This window comes from Equus asinus, chromosome 1 (genome assembly GCF_041296235.1).
Source record: "Equus asinus isolate D_3611 breed Donkey chromosome 1, EquAss-T2T_v2, whole genome shotgun sequence".
NCBI classification, from domain to species: Eukaryota; Metazoa; Chordata; class Mammalia; order Perissodactyla; family Equidae; genus Equus; species Equus asinus.
In genome coordinates, this window is record NC_091790.1 from 188000932 (window position 1) to 188019043 (window position 18112).

General features: G+C 36.6%; 1 protein-coding gene across 5 annotated transcripts in view; it reads left to right on the forward strand.

Moving 5' to 3' along the window:
* Positions 1–18112, forward strand: part of LRGUK (leucine rich repeats and guanylate kinase domain containing) — a 108859-nt gene that overhangs the window by 19689 nt on the left and 71058 nt on the right. For 4 of the 5 annotated variants that reach the window (XR_011504623.1, XM_014839393.3, XM_044745726.2 and 1 more), the window contains exons 6-8: positions 7651–7775; positions 11875–12018; positions 17743–17823. Coding sequence is in view for 4 of the 5 variants with exons in the window: in XM_014839393.3 (XP_014694879.3) it covers positions 7651–7775; positions 11875–12018; positions 17743–17823 (350 nt within the window). In the remaining variant the exon portion in view is untranslated. The remainder of the gene's footprint in view (positions 1–7650; positions 7776–11874; positions 12019–17742; positions 17824–18112) is intronic. The other variant, XM_070513748.1, reaches the window with a different exon arrangement.

An 18112-nucleotide genomic window follows, 5' to 3' on the forward strand; every position in this document is an offset into this window, starting at 1 on the left:
GACTGAGCTTCCAGAGCCCCTTCTAATCTTCAGGGTACCCTGAATGAGGATGGGGACGTGACAGTCTGGGGTTGGAGCATCTGTGCTCTGTCTCTCAGAAAGTTATTCTCCTATATGCAGCATGGAATTGCCAGAGAAAACAACTCCACAGTATTTTGGTCTCCAAACAGAGAATGCAGTTTAAACCGTTTCTATCATGAGAGTCTTGACTTCTATATAAATTTATCTTTCCATGTAAAAAACTAAAGTATTATGACTTTGTAAATGTCAAATATCATGAAGAAAGTAATTAGGGTTTTTTTTAACTTGACTTTAGATGTAGCAATTGAATCTTATCTCCAAAGTATAAAAAGCTATAATTATTACATCAGAACATGGACACTTAATTAGAATGTAATATGTAACATAGAATGTTCCTCACCTGAGTATTTAAAACTGCAAAGACAAGTAGGCAAAACAAACTACCCTTCATAAACTATTAATGAAAGAAACTTCTTAGATAGCTTACAATTCTGAAAAGATAGTAAGCTAGTTTGTAAACAGTACTAAATATGCTTCTCTTTTGTTCATTCAAGCCTATTATATTGTATCTAATTACACAATTAGATTAGATTTTTGAAAAGACTAAAAACCTTTGAGATAAAAAAGAATTTTTATACAAGTTTTTTATGCCACTACATTTGAAAACAGATGAAATGGACAAATTCCTAGAAAAATATTATGCACCAAAAATGCTGATTTGGAAATAGAAACCCTGAGTAGTCCTTGACTATGAAAGGAGTTCACTAAAAATTAAAATAAATTAAATTAAAAATCTTCATGCAGAAAAGCTCACCAGACACAAACTTTCAATAGCTGATCTTCCAATAATCAACAGTTCTTTCAAAGATTAAAAATAGAAGACATATCCACAGTTCATTCTAATGAGGTTACTTTGATATCCAAATCAGACAAGGAAGCATAAGAGAAAGGAAGATGACAGACTCATTTCACTCATGACTTAGATGTAAAAATCCTAAACAAAATATTAGAAAACTGAATCTGACAGCATATGAAAAAGATAATGTACCATTACTAAGTTAGGTTTATCTCGTGAATGTAAGGATGGTTTAACATTAGAAAATCAACAATGTCAATAAACTAACAGATTGAGGGACATAAACCATATGATCAATAGATATAGAAACTCAACAGATTTAGAAAGTTTAATAAAATCTAGCACTCATTCACCATAAAAACTCTTAATAAACTAGTAGTAGGGAATTTCCTCAACTTGATAAAGAATGTCTATAAAAACATTTGAAACAAACCTTATCTTAATTGGGGGCAAGTTCTAAGCATTCTTTAAAATCAGGAACCACACAAGGATGCCCACCATTGCTACCTGTATCCATCGTTGTTTTGAAGTCTTAGCCGGCACCATAAAACAGGAGAAAGAAATTAAAGGTATAAAGATTGATAAGGAGAAAATATAAGTAATTCTTTGCAAATGGTATGATTGTCTACAATGAATATAAAGAAAAACTTGCAAAAAACCCACTAAAAATAGTAGAGTTTTGGGAGTTCAACAAGATAATTAGATATGACATTGATAAACAAATCAATTACATTTCTCTATACCATATACAAGCAATTCTGAAACACAACTTTAAAGAGACACCATTTACAAGAACAATAAAAATGAATCTTATTAAAGGTGAATAAGACCTGTGGAGGGAACATAATAAAACTTTATTGATGGGTATTAAAGACCTAACTAAAGAGAAATATATCCCATCTTCCTGGATCAGAAGATGGGAGAAGACACGTAAAAAGAATTTTGTAGAAAATGAATCAGATAAGCTAATAAACATGTGAAGAGATGTCCTTCTCATTTATTTTCAGAGAAATATAACTCAAGACCACATGAGATAGTATATCTATTCAATTGACAAAATTTAAGAAATCTAAAAATACCAAGTGTTGGAGAACATGTAGATCAAGAGAATCTCTTTTTTTCGTCCTTATTTTTATGAAATTAATTCAAACGCTTTGGAAAACTATTTTATACTGTCTTGTAAAGTTGGACATCCAAATTTCCTATGCCTTAGCACTTTCATTCCTACATTTGGGAAGTTTAGCATACATGTATCTGGAGATTTGTATGAGAATGCTCACAGCAACATTGCTTGTAAAAGCAAAAGTTGAAATAGCCCAAATTCTCATTGATAAGAGAAAGCATAAATTATGGTGTACTCACACAAGAGCATAACATACAGTAGTGAAAATGAGTGAAATGTATCTCCATGCAGCAATAAGGATGAATGTTAATAAAACAGATTTAATTTAGGTATAAAACCAAGGAAGATAGACAATTCGGCATAGTGGTTGTCTCTGAGAGCAAGACAGCAGGGTGTGAAGGAGAGGTGCACAGAGGTAGACGTAAGTTACTGCTAATGTTCTGCTTCTTGGGCTAAGGGTGGTGGTCGGTTCAAGAGTGTTCATCATATTATTTAAAGTAAATAAAAGCGGGCCATGTATGGGCCAATGATATACCTGTGTCCATTAAAAATTTTTAAAATCTGAAAATTATAAGTTTTTTTGAAAACAATTATTTATCAAGCTTCAAACTTCAGCGGTATCAGAATCCCCTGGAGGGCTTGTTAAAACACCTATTGCTGGCCCCCATCCTCAGAGCTTCTGGTTGAGTAGGTCTGGCGTGGGACCCAAGAATTTGCATATCTAACAACTTCCTAGATAGATGATGCTGATATTGCTGGTCTGAGGACCACACTTTGGGAACCATAGCTCTAAGCTCTTCAGTCCTCTCTATTATACCTTGCAAGGCATGCTTTCCTCATCTGATGCCATTCCATTTGTCCTTTTTTGAATGCGTTATCTTTTTTATGCTTTTTATGTTTGTTCAAGCTTTCCTTAGTGGGCATATATGTCTCTTTTACTTAAGGGGAAAAAAGTGCACTTCTGTTTAAAATAACGTTAAATTAAAATGTAATTATCAATATTAAAAAGCAGTTATTTAAGATAAAAACAGATCAGTTAAGCTAGTAATGCTGACAATGTGATTATAGTAGATTATGTTAATACCTCAGAATAAATTAACTATAAGATATCAACTTTTTAATTTATCTTATAATGCTATTTTGTCCTTTTATATGTGGATAACTGAGGACTAATTGATAATCATCCTAAATCACAAGATGATAAACTTCGACAAGGATAAGAATATTTGTTTGTCTTTAGAAAGAGTATAGTTTATTCTTTACCTGTAAATATTGACTGACCATTGGAATTTATTTTATAATTATAGAATCATGGAATTTTTAAAAAGTGACATGGAATTTTTCAATCCAGACAGAACTTTAGTGATTGTCTAGTGCTAACTGTGATTTCACGAAAGAGGAGCCTGAAACCCAGGGAGGTTCAGTGACTTGTCCAAGATTATTTGGTAAATGGTTGAACTGAGGCTAGTTTTCTGAGTTACATTGTTTTTCCCGTGTTGCAATTCACTCGGTAATTACTACTTTTATCACATAGCCATTTAAAGTGTGTGTGTTTCATTTCTTAGAGAGATTCCCTCTTACAGTGGAGAACATTTTTCACTGGTAAGGTGATATAGATCTTTCAGGATTGGTTTTGATTAAAGCCATCATTGTGGTTCTCTCCACTAAGAGAATTGTGATGGATTTCCTACTTATTTCTCAGTAACTGTTTTCTATACACCCAAACCATATTTTATGATTGTAGACAAATGAATAAGAGCGAATACTGAACTAGTGAATAATTCATGTCAAGCACTGTGAACTGCTGACAGCATCGCCAAAATGTGAAAATATATTGTTGGACTTTTCCCTAGCTGTAAACTTATGCTAATATGCCACTGGGTTCCTTCATTCAGTTTCCACAAGTGTCTAAAATTCTACTGTAGAAGATTTATTCACAGAATCGTAAAACTTTAGAGCTGGAATGCAGTAAGATCATTTTGAGTTCTTTGAGTCTCTTTCTCCTGATAGTGGCCTTTTAAAATAAAAATGTACCTGAGAGGATTAACCCAGTAGCTAATTCATTGTAATAGTTTAGCAATTTATCAGACTATATTTCTCCTTATCAGAAAGTCTCAGGACTTACGAAAGAACATGAAAGAATAATGTAAGGAGGGAGGACAAGTAACATTTTGTGAAGGTTCTTAAAATAAGAAAATGTGAGATTGAGGAGATGAAGGTATTTCTGGAAGCTGGCTGCAGCTCAGAGCTCTGTACGGACCAGTCCTGCGTGTTGACCATGACCATTGCTGGTAGCCACATATGATGTGACTGTGGGAGGTCTTAGGGGAAAAGCTCTTGTGCCACTGTAAGAGGTACTCTTTACTCAAGAACATGATTAATCTATAGCGCCTGAAATTCCTTGAAATTTAAGGGCGTGTGAAGAGTTGGGAAATAGGAGACAATTTTTCTGAAATGAACCTATTACTCAACAGAGATGTTCAGTCAATTCCTCACCCTTTGCCCCAGTGGTGTGAGTGACAGCATGGTGGCTGCAGAGCCATGGCTATGATTGCAGTGAGGCAACTATATTCCCACTCCTTTTGGCTCATGCAACAGTAATTTTCTAAAACCTGTCTTGTCGTACTAGTCAAAGCTGGATGTACCAAGGGAACTGTGGTTGGCCTCTAACGTCTTGGAAAATTACTGTGTACACAATAAACAAGCTTTCCTTTTCAATTCCCGTTATCTCTTGATAGTTTCAGGATTCCTGTTTTCTAGTCTTCTGATTCTTGCCTGCTTCCCATGGGAATGCTTCCTGACTCAGCTACACACTAGCATTTGTTTTTTTCTTTGCCATAATTCAGAGTATCTTCATTTTGTTTGGAGCAGAGCTATCAGGACACGAGTGCTCCTGAAACAGGGCTTAAAGACTCTCGCCTCCTCGGCTAAATTGAGACAGATGGCCATTTGAAGAAGTTTTCCTTGGCTAATTTTTCTTCCCAAAGATTGCTACCACAAGGATATTTTATTTCATCCTTAGCTGTATGAGAGTTTAATCTCCTATATCCTACATTTCACATCCTTTATTGTAATACGTATCTGCAAAAATCTGGTCTTTGTTCTAGTTCCAGAATGATTATTTAAATGGCCCAGAAAATGGAAGCAGAAAGGAGCATAGTGTTTGTGAGCATAAATGTCTATTTGTGGAACTATTCTGGCCAGAAGCTCTATGAAAGTAGATTTGAAAATGCATGTTGACAACAAGCAGAACTATGCTTCAGCCCAAGGATTGAATCTGAAACCAATGAAGAAAATCTAGGAATTTGTGGTTTATTGGGCAATGTTGTATTGTCATTGCTTCTAGTTTCCTAATTTATCTCTTTCTCTGGCCGAGGTCTTTTCAGAGTTAATCCTGGCCTTGAATAGTCCATTTTGTGCTGTTGGCCAAGAGGTACAGGATGTGGTTCCTTGGCCTCATGTGCTTGTAATTCACTAATGATAATGATGGCTTGCAGTTAGGAGGTGCTTTACAATTTGTGCAACTCATTCACGCCCATTGTCTAATTTTTTCGCATGATCTAACTTTTGGCCTTCCTGGCAACCTGGTGTCATCCCCACTTTACAAATGAACAGTAGGAGCAGGGAGAAGATAAGTCACCTAGCTGGAAAGTAATAGAGTTAGGATAACTAAAAATAATTATGATGAAAACTATTTGTTTTTGTGATCCTTATGATCCCTTCTATCCTCTTTAAAAAATGTGTTGATTCTATGATTAATGGAAGGAGATAGGTGAGGGGTTAGAAGTTGACCAGAAAAGCCTTTGAGGAAGAAATGGTTTGTCTAGAGTGGATACCAAGAATTGGAATTGCTGTGACATGTTTACAGTTATGATAGACACTGCCAAATTGCCGCCAAAGTGGCTATATCATAATGAACCCTCTCACCCAGGAGTGTGAAAGTATCTGTTCTTCAAAACCTTTAAAGTGTTTGCTAAGCCACTGGGTAAAGGATGACATTTGTCTTAATTTGCGGTCTTCCAACTGTGGGTGAGGCAGAGTGTCTTTTCATAAATTTATTATGTTGGCCACTTGGATTTGCTCCTCTTGGAATTCCTTGGACATATTTTTTCCTCCATTTTCTGTTGGGTTGTTTTGCCTTTTTTTGCCTATTAATTTATTGTCGTTCTTTATGTATTCTAGATAATAATCCTTTATATATGTTATATTTTTTATACATATGCATTACTATATATATTGTGAATATGTTCTTCCAGTCCATCGTGCTTACTTGTGTAACTACAAAAGTAATAGAAGTAAGAAAATAAGGTTATCTGTCAAAAAGAAATACTTAACATGTTGGTTTAATGTGAATGTTAAAAAAATGAAAAAGAAAAGAAAGTGGAATTTGAAATTAAGTCCTGAAGAGTGGGCAGGGTTTAGAAAGGAGGAGGAAAGTAGTATGAAAAAAAGGTACGCTGCCAAGTAAGAAAGTTGTTGGTACATTCCAGAACTATTGAGAAGATTGACCTGGCAGAATGGAGAATTCTCATTGGATTATAATGGGGAAAAATTAGATAAATAGGTTTTGCTTAAAGTGAAGGGCCTTAAATGCCAGAGTGAGGAACTTGGAATTCATCCTATGAGAATTTCTTAATTGAAGCGTGATATCCAATCAATATTTTGAAAAAATTAACCTGACTACAGTGGGCAAGGTGACTTGAGGGCAGGAAGAATTAGAAGTTAGAGGTCCCTGTTGGTGCTGAAGCTGACTTAAGTTGGCAGAGGAGTGAATGAAAAGGAAGGCTAAAGCGATGTTTTAAAGCCAAAAATGCCAGGTCTTGGTGATTGTAGGCTGTCCTGAAGATTATAAGTGGCTGAGAAAATGGTGATGTCTTAGTTACTTTGGAGGGAAAACTGAGCTTTGGTGGGGAAATGATATTGAATACTGGAAATTTGCCAAAGAGACTGAGAACAGAGATGGGTGAGTTTGCAGTTTTAGGTGACTACAAGGATGGAACACAGAAGAGAGGAAGTTAAAATTGTAGCAATGAGTAGAAACGTAATCAATGAATGAGAAAATGAATGCAGAGTTTAGGCCTCATTTATTTTAAAAGAAGAAGAGAACCCGATATAGATAGAAAGAAAAGGCTGTTCCTCTCTCTATCGGGGTATTGGTTTTTTTTTTTTACCACTCACTTGCTGCAGGTGACATCTCCCAGGCTGCTACCTGGTTATGAGGATGAGAAAGCTGGGCACATGTTGTCTTTCCAGGGTGACCCTGTAGTCAGAAGCCATGCCTGTGGGAAAGCAGAGGAGTTTCTCATGGAGACCATTCAGGAACCAAGGAAAAACATACTGCCAATGAGGCAGCTTTGAACCACTCTGAAATGTCTTTCTTCGCTGATGAAATCAGCACATGTGAATGCAAATACAACTGAGCACACTCAAAAGCTAGGCCTTTTTAAAAACAATTAATTTGAAGTGGTGCTAGTATTAATTTCTCTATGAAAAATGTATTTCAAGAATTAGTGTTCATTCTGTATACGGCATATAGCACTGCTTTGTTTATGCTGTTGTCTGATTTTTCTAATGATGATTTAACACTGATTCTTTTTTTCTTCAAAATGTTTCTAATAACATTTTCCTTAAACGTAGTCACGGTATATAGGCAATGAGATAGAAGAAATCAGTGGACTTGAGCTGTGCAACAATCTAACTCACCTTAGTTTGGCCCAAAACAAAATCACAACAATTACTGGCTTAGGCGTGTTACCAATCAAAATACTTTGTCTGGTGAGTCTGACAGAAATGTTATTCTTTATAGAAGTGCTAGTTAATGTTTTAGTAAGTATATGAATGACGATTAGGATTTTTCAAGTTTATAAAGAGCTAATTCCTTTGTGAAATGTTATTTTCTTCAGTTTTGTTTGCTTCTTTCCATATCTGGTGTGTGTGTTTGTGCGTGTGATATCAATATTTCATGGTAAAGTAAAATGGTTTTCTAATTTGGTACTCAAATTCAATTTTTAAAAAGATTGACTTTTTTACACTGAAAAAGAAAAGTGTACTTTTAACAACTATTAAAAATGAATTTTTTAATGTCCTATTGATGAAATAATATTTAAGGATAATATTTATTGCTGTTAACACTTCATTGCTCTCAAATGAACAATAAGATGTTCTCTGGGCGCTGAATTTTGGCAGTTCTTTTATATTAATATATGCTAGTCTCCCATTCTAGGAAAGCAGAATTAGTGCTGAGAATAAATGAAAAATTCCAATCAGAAAGTTTAAATTTTTAAGATTTTTCCCATAGAGAGCACTCTTTTTAAGCTACATGACATGCTATGTGACTATGACTGAATGAAAGTACAGACAATTTATTAAAAAATCAACAGGATCATAATAGTTCCAAAGATATACACAGTATTTTTAAAATAACAGTATAGCTCACTAATTTGGGGGCTGATAATACAGTTTTTGGGTTATCCAGGATTCTTTCTTCTTCCTTTCCTCCTCTCTCCTACTTCTTACCCTTGGTTGGCTCTGCTGTTCTTTGTTATATCTCTATATCTGTCACAAAGTGGACAGGGAGGACTTTAAGCCATGAGGCTGGTAGCTTATTAATTTCTTATGTCAATTATCCCACCGAAGAGTGTCGGACTGTTGTTTGAAATGATGTCTTGGGTTATCTGCAGATTTTTGACATGTACGATGTACTGTTCCTGTCTTATTTAACCGCAGATACCTGAAGGCTGGCTGTGTGTTAATTTTTCTTTCCCCGAGCTTGGAGCTTGAATTGCTTTTCCATGACCCTTCGCTCCTACAGTGAGTTAGGTGAGGGTAAAGTCCTTCCCAGTAGTGAGGATGAGACTGAGGCGTGGAAAGGTTTAATAATTTCCCTAAGGTTTCATGTTTTCTGTTCACTTAGGCATGTTAGCAAAGCATAAACAAAATGAATTTGATAAGTTAGATTGTAAATTTTAAAATTATAAAAGAAAGTCACATTTTAAAATTATGCTGTCTTGAAGGATTATTGGCAGTATGGACTATTCAATCTGTAACTCGTTAGAACTTTATCTTTTTCTTTACATATCTTTTTTTATTGGCATTCCCATTAACTTTAAGTGGAGCATGATATGTGGAAAGAGATATGGGGGTGTGCTTTAGGGAATGAGAATTGAACTCATTATTAAGAATAACAACACATACCACTTTTATCCTAAGAGTTTGTTTCAATAACTAAATAAGTAATCCATGTTGACAGTTCCATTTCAAGTAGCTTTTAGAAAAAGCATAAAAGACATTTTTTCTACAAATGGATTACGTGGATTGTTCCCAGTCCCTGCCCCCATCACTCAAGATGAACTAGAAAATACAGACTATGCCATCATTCATTTTCCTTAAAATTTTTGAGAATAGCAAGGGTGTCTTTTCCAAATGTTAATAAAATATAGAAAATAAAATGCTACACATTTGTTTCAACAGTTTTTAATGCTTTTATTTTTTAATTCATGGAATCATAAAGCCAGTTGCTTTTTACTATTGACAATAATTTATTTGACAATTTAGAGAACAAAGAACAATTCACCATACAAAACAATTGTTAATTCACTACCATCAACTTTTATGATAAATGTAAGGGAAAAATGTGGTTTGCTTATGGGCTATTCTGTCAATCACCTTCCTTAGCAAGTAAGGGCATTGCATCCCAAACTTTAAAATTTGTTTTTTCTTAGTAAGAGGCGCTTGTTTTTTCCCTCTCAAATTGGGGAGATTAAGACTATTTCTCATTTCATTTATTTAAGAAAATAGCTTCTCTCTAAAGGCCCCCTTTCCCCTGCTAATCATGATAAAACAAACAAGAACTGTTCATGCAGAAACTGGATGTCTACTTTGAGGAGTGATGTATCAATTTTTCAGCTTTGGATAAAGAGTTTGAATAGATGGCTTTCAACTCAGAATATTTCTCAGTTCTACTTTCTTTGATGACCATAGGCTATCTAATTAAACTTTTCTATGCCTCACTCTACTTTTATGCATCTACCACTTTGAAAGCCATCAGAGACACTGTAAAGAATTATTACAATCTATCTTCCATATCCGCAGCACTTCAAAGTTCTTTGGGAAGAAGAATATTGTATATAAGTTTGATATGTGGGCATATTTTAGATAGGATGTTAAGGTCCTTTTTCAGTAAGTTACATTAATATGGATATTATGTTTAGTGTAGTTTTTTTCTTTTCCTCTTCTATCACTCTCTAGAAATTCTTTGAACTCTGAACAGTTGGAAGTTTGACTTAGGCAAAATGGGATTGTGAGTATTTTTTCCTTCTTATCATGGAATTTTTCAAACATATAAAAACATATTAAAAATATAGGGAATAATTTAATGAGCCCCCATGCACCATCACCCAACTTTATAGATTATCAACATTCTATTAATATATTTTAAAGAACCATAGAATTATACCAATGAATACAAATGTTACTCATTATTGAAATGAAATCTTATGAAAAATAGGATGAAAATGAGCTCTTGCTAATAAATGTACCAGGAAACATATACCAGGAAAAATACTGTAGATGGATGGGAATACTGTAATTTTTCAGTTTTTAAGTGCTTATTAAAAGTTTAAAAAATTGAAAGATGGGCATAATATGGCATTAATTGAAACATCAAAATTCTCTTTATTATGATTTTCAACTTGAACTAAAAGTTTAATTTTACTGTGGTATATTCTTATACCTCAAGGCTAAGGAACCCAAGGAATTATGAGTATGTTGGAAAATGTACAAGAGAATGCAAATTATTGTTATCACTATAATCTATTGTTATGGGTACGTAGGGGTTGGGAAAGAGGACAACATTTGAGTCTTAAATTTTTCTTTGTTTTATGCTCATTGTCTGAAAGGATGCTTATGTGTGAATTATTGAAGAACGTAGACTGGTTATCTATTGTTGAACAGCGAGCCACCCAAGTATAGTGGCGTGGAGAAATTTTATTAGCTAACCGTTTTGTTAGCTAACAGTTCTGCAATGTGAGTTGAGTTCAGTTGGGTGGTTCCTCTGCTGGTTTTGCCTCATTCAGCTGGCAGATTTTCTGGGGGCTGGACTCAACTGGGATGCTGGAATGGCTGGGTTTTTCCTCTCTATCTAGACTTAGCACCCCTCTCCATGGGACCTCTCCTACTCCATGTGACCTCTCCACAAATTCTCTCTGACAGAGTAGCTACAGTTCTTACATGGAACCTCAGGGAATCTAAGACACACGAGGAGAAGCCGCCAGGCCTTCTTAATTCTTAGACTTGGAACTGGCACACTTCTGCCGTATTCTTTTGGTTAAGACAGGTCATAGGTCCACCTAGATTCAGGAGGAGGGAACTGCACAGGAGCATCAATAACTGGAGCATGTATCACACTACCACAGCCCTGGTAATGTGAAGTGATTATACTTAGAATGTTTTTGAAAATAAAGTGTTTGTGGGAGTTACAATATTCAAGTGATTTATTGTGATGGTAATGAAAGGATTGCATTAAATTTTTATTTCTAAAGATAAACATGGAGTTATGCCATCATTGGGCTTTAGGTCAGAATGTTAAAAGCTTATACTACCTAACTTTTGTCTATTCTGCTGACTTGAACGTTCATCTTGCTTTAACTTTAGTGAAAATATTGTATTCTGAATCTTTCAGCTGAAAAACTGGAATTTCTTTCTGGGGTTTATGTATATGTGTTTAAGAAGGTGAGTGATGAAAATAAGAATGTGGGGAACAAGAATGGCTTACTGATTTTAAGAGATTTGGGCCAATTTCCAGAATGAAAGCTCGTCATTATGCTTTTTCCTCCTGGAGGCCTTTAAGACATTAAGGGTATGTTATCAATTTTAGAGCAATAACCAGATTAAGAAGATCACAGGATTGGAGGAACTGAAAGCCCTGCAGATCGTGGATCTGTCCTGCAATCAGATCAGTAGCCTCCAAGGCTTAGAGAATCATGACTTCTTGGAGGTGATCAACCTGGAAGATAATAAGGTGATGTCATAGTCTCTGTGTCTACACAAGAGGACATATTAGAACCCATTATTAGTTTCTCAAGGGCTGTTGCATTAAACGCCAACTTAGAAATGTTATTCCAGAACACCTCTGAGAGCAACAGTTGCAGAAGGACTATTTTGTTTTTGTTTTTGTTTTTTAACAAATACTTACAATTCTTAATTTTTGAAAATTTGATGATCCCTAATTACACTGTTTTAAAGGTTTAACTGCAACCAACTGCACATGACTTTGTGAAGTGGATGTGTTCCTGTGAAATTTTGTGTAGAAAAATGGCATTAGGAACGTCTGAAATGTCAGAGCAGGGAGAGTGGAGAGACAGGAATAGCGTCAGGCTGGTGTTGCGCATGCCTGTCCTTTAAAGGGAAGAGGAACAAGAATTCCTATATCCTATTGGTAACAATGGTGTATCTTCCCAATCTGTGTGAGTTGGGGATTGGATTTATTCACATTACCATATCTGGCTTAATGCACATTTTATTTCACAAATTATATAAATTGACTTGCACTCTTTTTTTTTCTTTTAAAGATTTTATTTATTTATTTATTTTTAATTTTTAAATTTTTTTAACTTTTTAAAAATTTTTCCTTTTTCTCCTCAAAGCTCCCCAGTACATAGTTGTATATTCTGGTTGCAGGTCCTTCTAGTTGTGGCATGTGGGATGCCACCTCAGCATGGCTTGATGAATGGTGCTAGGCCCTTACCCAGGATCTGAACCGGCAAACCCTGGGCTGCTAAAGTGGAGTGCACGAACTTTACCACTCAGCCATGGGGCCAGCCCCAGGCTTTCACTCTTAATTACACTTTCTTTCTTTTCTTTTTCTTTCTTTCTTTTTTTTTTTTTGGTGAGGAAGATCGACCCTGAGCTAACATCTGTTGCCAATTTTCCTCTTTTTCCTTGAGGAAGATTATCCCTGAGCTAACATCTGTACCAGTCTTCCTCTATTTTGTATATGGGATGCCGCCACAGCGTGGCTTGATGAACAATGTGTAGGTCCACACCTGGGATCCAAACCCACAAACCCCGGGCAGCCGAAGTGAAGCACACAAACATAGCCACTATGCCACAGAGCCAGCCCCTACCCTTTATTTCTAATGAAGCATTTGTGCTTGTAATCATGGCGTGTCTGACTTCTTATGCAGTAAGGTCTACCAAGTGATTTCATTCTTACTGAATACCTTAATCATGTTTCTGAAAGATTTCATAAGGAAATTGAATTCGTATTTCTTCTTGAAAATGACAAGTTCTGGCTGACCCTGAAAGAGACCTTGGTCCCACCTGGGGTGAGACGCACTGTGGAGACATTTCTCTGTGCAGCTGTGACAGTGCTCATCAATTATGTCTGATGGCTCTTTCCCCCATGAACTGCTATCATCTGTTAGATTTCTAAAAATCAAGAAAAAGCAGTCATTAGGTCTGGCAACAGTGGATTTTTAATCACAGACAAGACTATTCTTCCTCATTTTCACTTGATTTGTAAATTCAATTGTTTTCTCAAACTTCTAAAGCTGATTCTAAGGGTTGACTTTTGTTCACTATGCCATGGGTTTTGTGAAGTTAGCACAATCTCTGTTTCATATGCGTTTAGTGTCTTTTTCATGAAATTGCCATTAAAATGCTGCTCAAATTATCGAGGGGGTGTTGGAAAGGTGGAATGTACTCAATAAATGCCAACTCAGTGCATCTCAGGATTCAGGAAAAGGAGTGATGGTAATAATAACAACAACAATTACAGTCGTAAAATAACCTAGAGCTATTCATTGAGTACTTATGCACAAGGCACTGTTCTAAGCACTTTACACGTATCGTCTCATTTAATCCTCAGTATAACCCTATTATTATCACTGGGCACAGAGAGGCTAAATAACTTGCCTAAAGTTATATATCCAGCAAATAGCAGAGCCAGGATTCACGTATAGAATGGTTTGCCTCCAGGGTCAATGTTCTTGACCCTGCAGGATAATACTGTCAATGAAATTCTAATGGCCCTCCCTTCAGAAAAGTGTACAGAGGGGGCCAGGCCTGTGGCCGAGTGGTTAAGTTCATGTGCTCTGCTCCAGCAGCCAGGGTTTCACCGGTTTGGATCCTGGGTGCTGACCTAGCACTGCTCATCAGGCAATTCTGAGGTGGCGTCCCACATAGCAGAACTAGAAGGACTTACAACTAGAATATACAACTATGTACTGGGCAGCTTTGGAGAGAAGAAGAAGAAGAAGAAAAAGATTGGCAATAGATGTTAGCTCAGGTGCCAATCTTAAAAAAGAAAAGACAAGAAAAGGGTACAGTGTAGTGCTCTAGAAGAGTGCTTTCTGATGGAAGGATAATGCGAGCCATAAATGTGAGCCACATGTGCAATTTTAAATTTTCTAGTAGCCACAATAAAAAAGTAAAGAGAAACAGGTGAAATTAATTTTAACAATATTTTATTTAGCCCAATACATCCAAAATATTATCATTTTCAACATGTAATCTACATAAAAATTATTGATGAGATATTTTATATTCTAGTGCTTCATACTAAGTTGGTGACATCTGGTGTATATTTTACATTACAGGACGTCTCAATTCATCCTAGCAATATTACAAGTGTAAGTAGCCACATGGGGCTAATAACTACCATATTGGATAGCACTGGTCTAGAAAGGACCTCGCAAATAATATATTTTTCTCTTCCATTTCAAGAGACTTTTCAAATTAGATTTGAAAAAGTTTAAGGAAAAAGGAGTATCATCAAGTGAAGAAAGGAGTCTATAATTTTTAAATGTTAAAGAGACCCCATTAAAAAAAAGTGACCACGTGTCCCAAAGGGGGGGATCCTTTGGCAACAATTGGGTCTGTAACAATAACATGATTCCCTGGCTCCCCACTGGGCAGGTTGGGGAGCAACCAACAGTACTTCCAAATATTCTTTGAGCCATCTAAAGATTTCCTCAGAGATTTCTCCTGTGCTCTTGAGAGTACTATGTATCAGGGATGGAAAATTTATCGTTTGAAAGCAACATAGCATAGCTGTTGCTTCTCATATGATTAATTTGATGTTAGGAAGATTGTTTAGTGGCAGCGCTTCCATCAGTATTATTTACTTGGTTTTCGCCATTGAAACATCGGCGTTCTTTCACGTGATCATTTGCACATCTCTTTTAAGTTCTTGCAAATGTTTACCATCAGCTAGTGATTTGGGGGCCTTTATCACTCTCCACTATGAAGTCCTTGTTAGATTTGATGTCATTTCTAACTTCTAAAACTTATCCCCCAAATGTTCACTCTATTGTAACCTCAGTTCTTTCTTCCAGAAGCAAGATGTTGGTCTGGGAGTTACTTAGAGAATGCCATTTTACTTCTCTGAATCTTAGTGTCATTATTTCACAAATCAATATATCTGTCTGTCTGTCTGTCTATCTATCTATCTTAAGAAAAAGGCTTTATCGGCCCCTTTAGGTCTGGATGGTGAGGCTCGGAGAGCATAGCCTAGAAGGAAATGGCAAAAAAAGAGTCAACTAAACTGCTCTCCCTAGGAGGTCAAAGTTGACAGGCTTCTAGGGGCTGGGGCGTAGCCAACAAGCGCAGAGGAGGTTCAAAAAGAGGGACAGACAGGAATATGGGATCAACTGTGCCTGTCTGACATTCTTAGCAGACAGCTGAAGTTCCTTTAAGAATATAAGCTTTCTGGCAATATTTCACTTTAGGTCTTTTGGGGTGCTGTGTCCCTACACCTTGTGCAATGAGACACACAGCCTTGGGTCTTGGCATTTGAGGGGAGAAGATGTGAGGGTGAATGTGGGGAGGTCTGCAGGAGAGGGCGGGCACATAACAGGACAACCTGTATCTGTTGCTTGTTCCTAATTCCGCAGTGGGAATTTAAAGCAATGCTGTTGCACACCTGCTGCCCTCTGCACTTCCCCACCTCATCCTACCTTTGGAAGGACTGGGAGGGAAGCTGGACCCCTCTTGTTTGACTCTCAGAAGACCAGCCAATCCCAGCGGATATCTTAGTGATAATGTGATTGTATGTGGTCCGTGATCGTTTTATTCATGGTGCTTGCAACATTTCAAGGAGATCTTTCCAAGTCAGTCACCATAGATGTCACCATCTTCTAAAATGGTTGCATAGCGTTCCTATTATGAGACTGTAGTATGACTCATTTAATCTCATAATGATGGATTTTTTAGGAATTTAGATAATTTTAAACTTTTACTGAAAAACATTAGACTAAACGTTCTTGTTTCTAATTTTTGCCTGTCTGATGAGCCCTTCAGTATAAACCTCTTGAAATGGGATAGCTGATTCATAGCTTATGCGTATGTAACACATGAGATTGCATGTTAGAAAGAAAGTGCCAGTGTCCACTGTCATCAGCAATGTCTGCTAGTACAGGTGGCCGGGACTTGTTGGTGAGACGTGTTGACTGCAGGAAAATGCCTCCTCCTAACATTCATGTCAGGTCCAAGCACAAGAACTCTATGCTAGAGGGAAATCAATCCACTGACTGAGCAGTATGAACCAAGTTTATTTTTCCACCTTCCTGAATAATGCAACATGCAAAAATTGATCCTTTTATCTTGTAGATGATTCAAATGACAGTCTAATGGACAGTCTGGTCATGTTATGGAGAAAGCTGTGTGTAGTAGCACAAAGTTGCTGTAACCAGATTAACGTGTGCAAGTTGTGTATTGTAACTCAGAATTTGCCTTTTATATCTTTGAAAATGGCATCCTTTGAACATGGCACGTGTGTTCTGCCCCTGATTTTGCTTTGGGAATAGTTTACATTTTAGCTATGTTTTGTGGTTGGATAACCAGGGAATTGTCAGTGACTCTGCTGTTGGAGTAATTTTGCAATGCATGCAGAGATGACTTGGGGAGACATACAAATGAAAAAATTATTATTAGTTTTCTGCATAAGTTCAATATCTACATTTGAAATAAAATTATAATTATGCTAATTACAGGGAATTTAAGTAAAACTCTTTGTCTTTAGTGGAAAATTCAGACATGCTACAACCCAAGCTCCGTCCTTGGGCAGATTAAGGAAGTACCAAGCAAACTTTTTTCCTTTACTTTTTAAAGTTGTGAAACATAACCTACCCAGAAAAAGAGTATAAAACATAAATGTACAGTTTAAGACAAAATTTTAAGGTGAATACCCATGTAACACCCACATCAAGAAATATGTCATGCAATTTTCCATTTATATCATTCCTTAAAATAATTTCTTATTGAAAAAATGGTAGAGCTACACATGTGCATGAAGTCAGCAGGCTTCCCCAGTCATAGATAGCCAGGTGAGCAGAAGCGGGGTGGGGAGGGAGCTGGGGGAACAGCAGGGCTGGGAAGGGTTCGGGGTGGGGAAGACCAGCTGGCCCTTGCATGCACATTTGGTATTATTTCTCTGATTCTATGTGCTATTTTATTTCTGCCTTAAAATAAATATGGCTGAGATGAGGCACACCTCACTGTTCTCTGGTCAGGGAGGAAAAAAAGAAAATGTGGCTGTGTGTGTTCACATTTATTGAAGGGGCGTGCAGTAATTCTCTTGTTCTGCATAGCTCTGTGGGATTCTCATTAAAAAGGTGAATATTCAACAGAGCAATTTTGAAAATAAGTTGAATTTAAAGGATCTCAAGTAGCTCCTCTTGTATTGTTTTCTATAATCTTTGTGCATTTAGTCCATTGAAGATGTTTTGTTTCTCTGATTAAACAGATTGCTGAGCTGGGTGAAATAGAATATATTGAAAATCTACCCCTCCTTCGAGTTCTCAGTCTTCTAGGGAATCCAATTCAGGTGAGAGATCATTTACATCAGCGGAGGGGGATGAGGACGATCTTGGAATTCTTGTTCTTCAAGAAATACTTTTGGTAAAGAGCATCAGGAACGTGAAGACAGTGTGTTTCTCTTTGTTCTCCTTCTCTCAGGAAACAGTTAGAAGGGTTAAGCAAAGTAGCGCCTCTGCACCGCTGTCAGTGCGAGTAAAGCCTGAGGCTGCCTACTGTGTGTGGTCGTTTGGGAGCAATGTCCTTTCCCATTAGAGAATGCGTGATGCCAGAGGTGTAGACAGAATGTGATTCCTGTT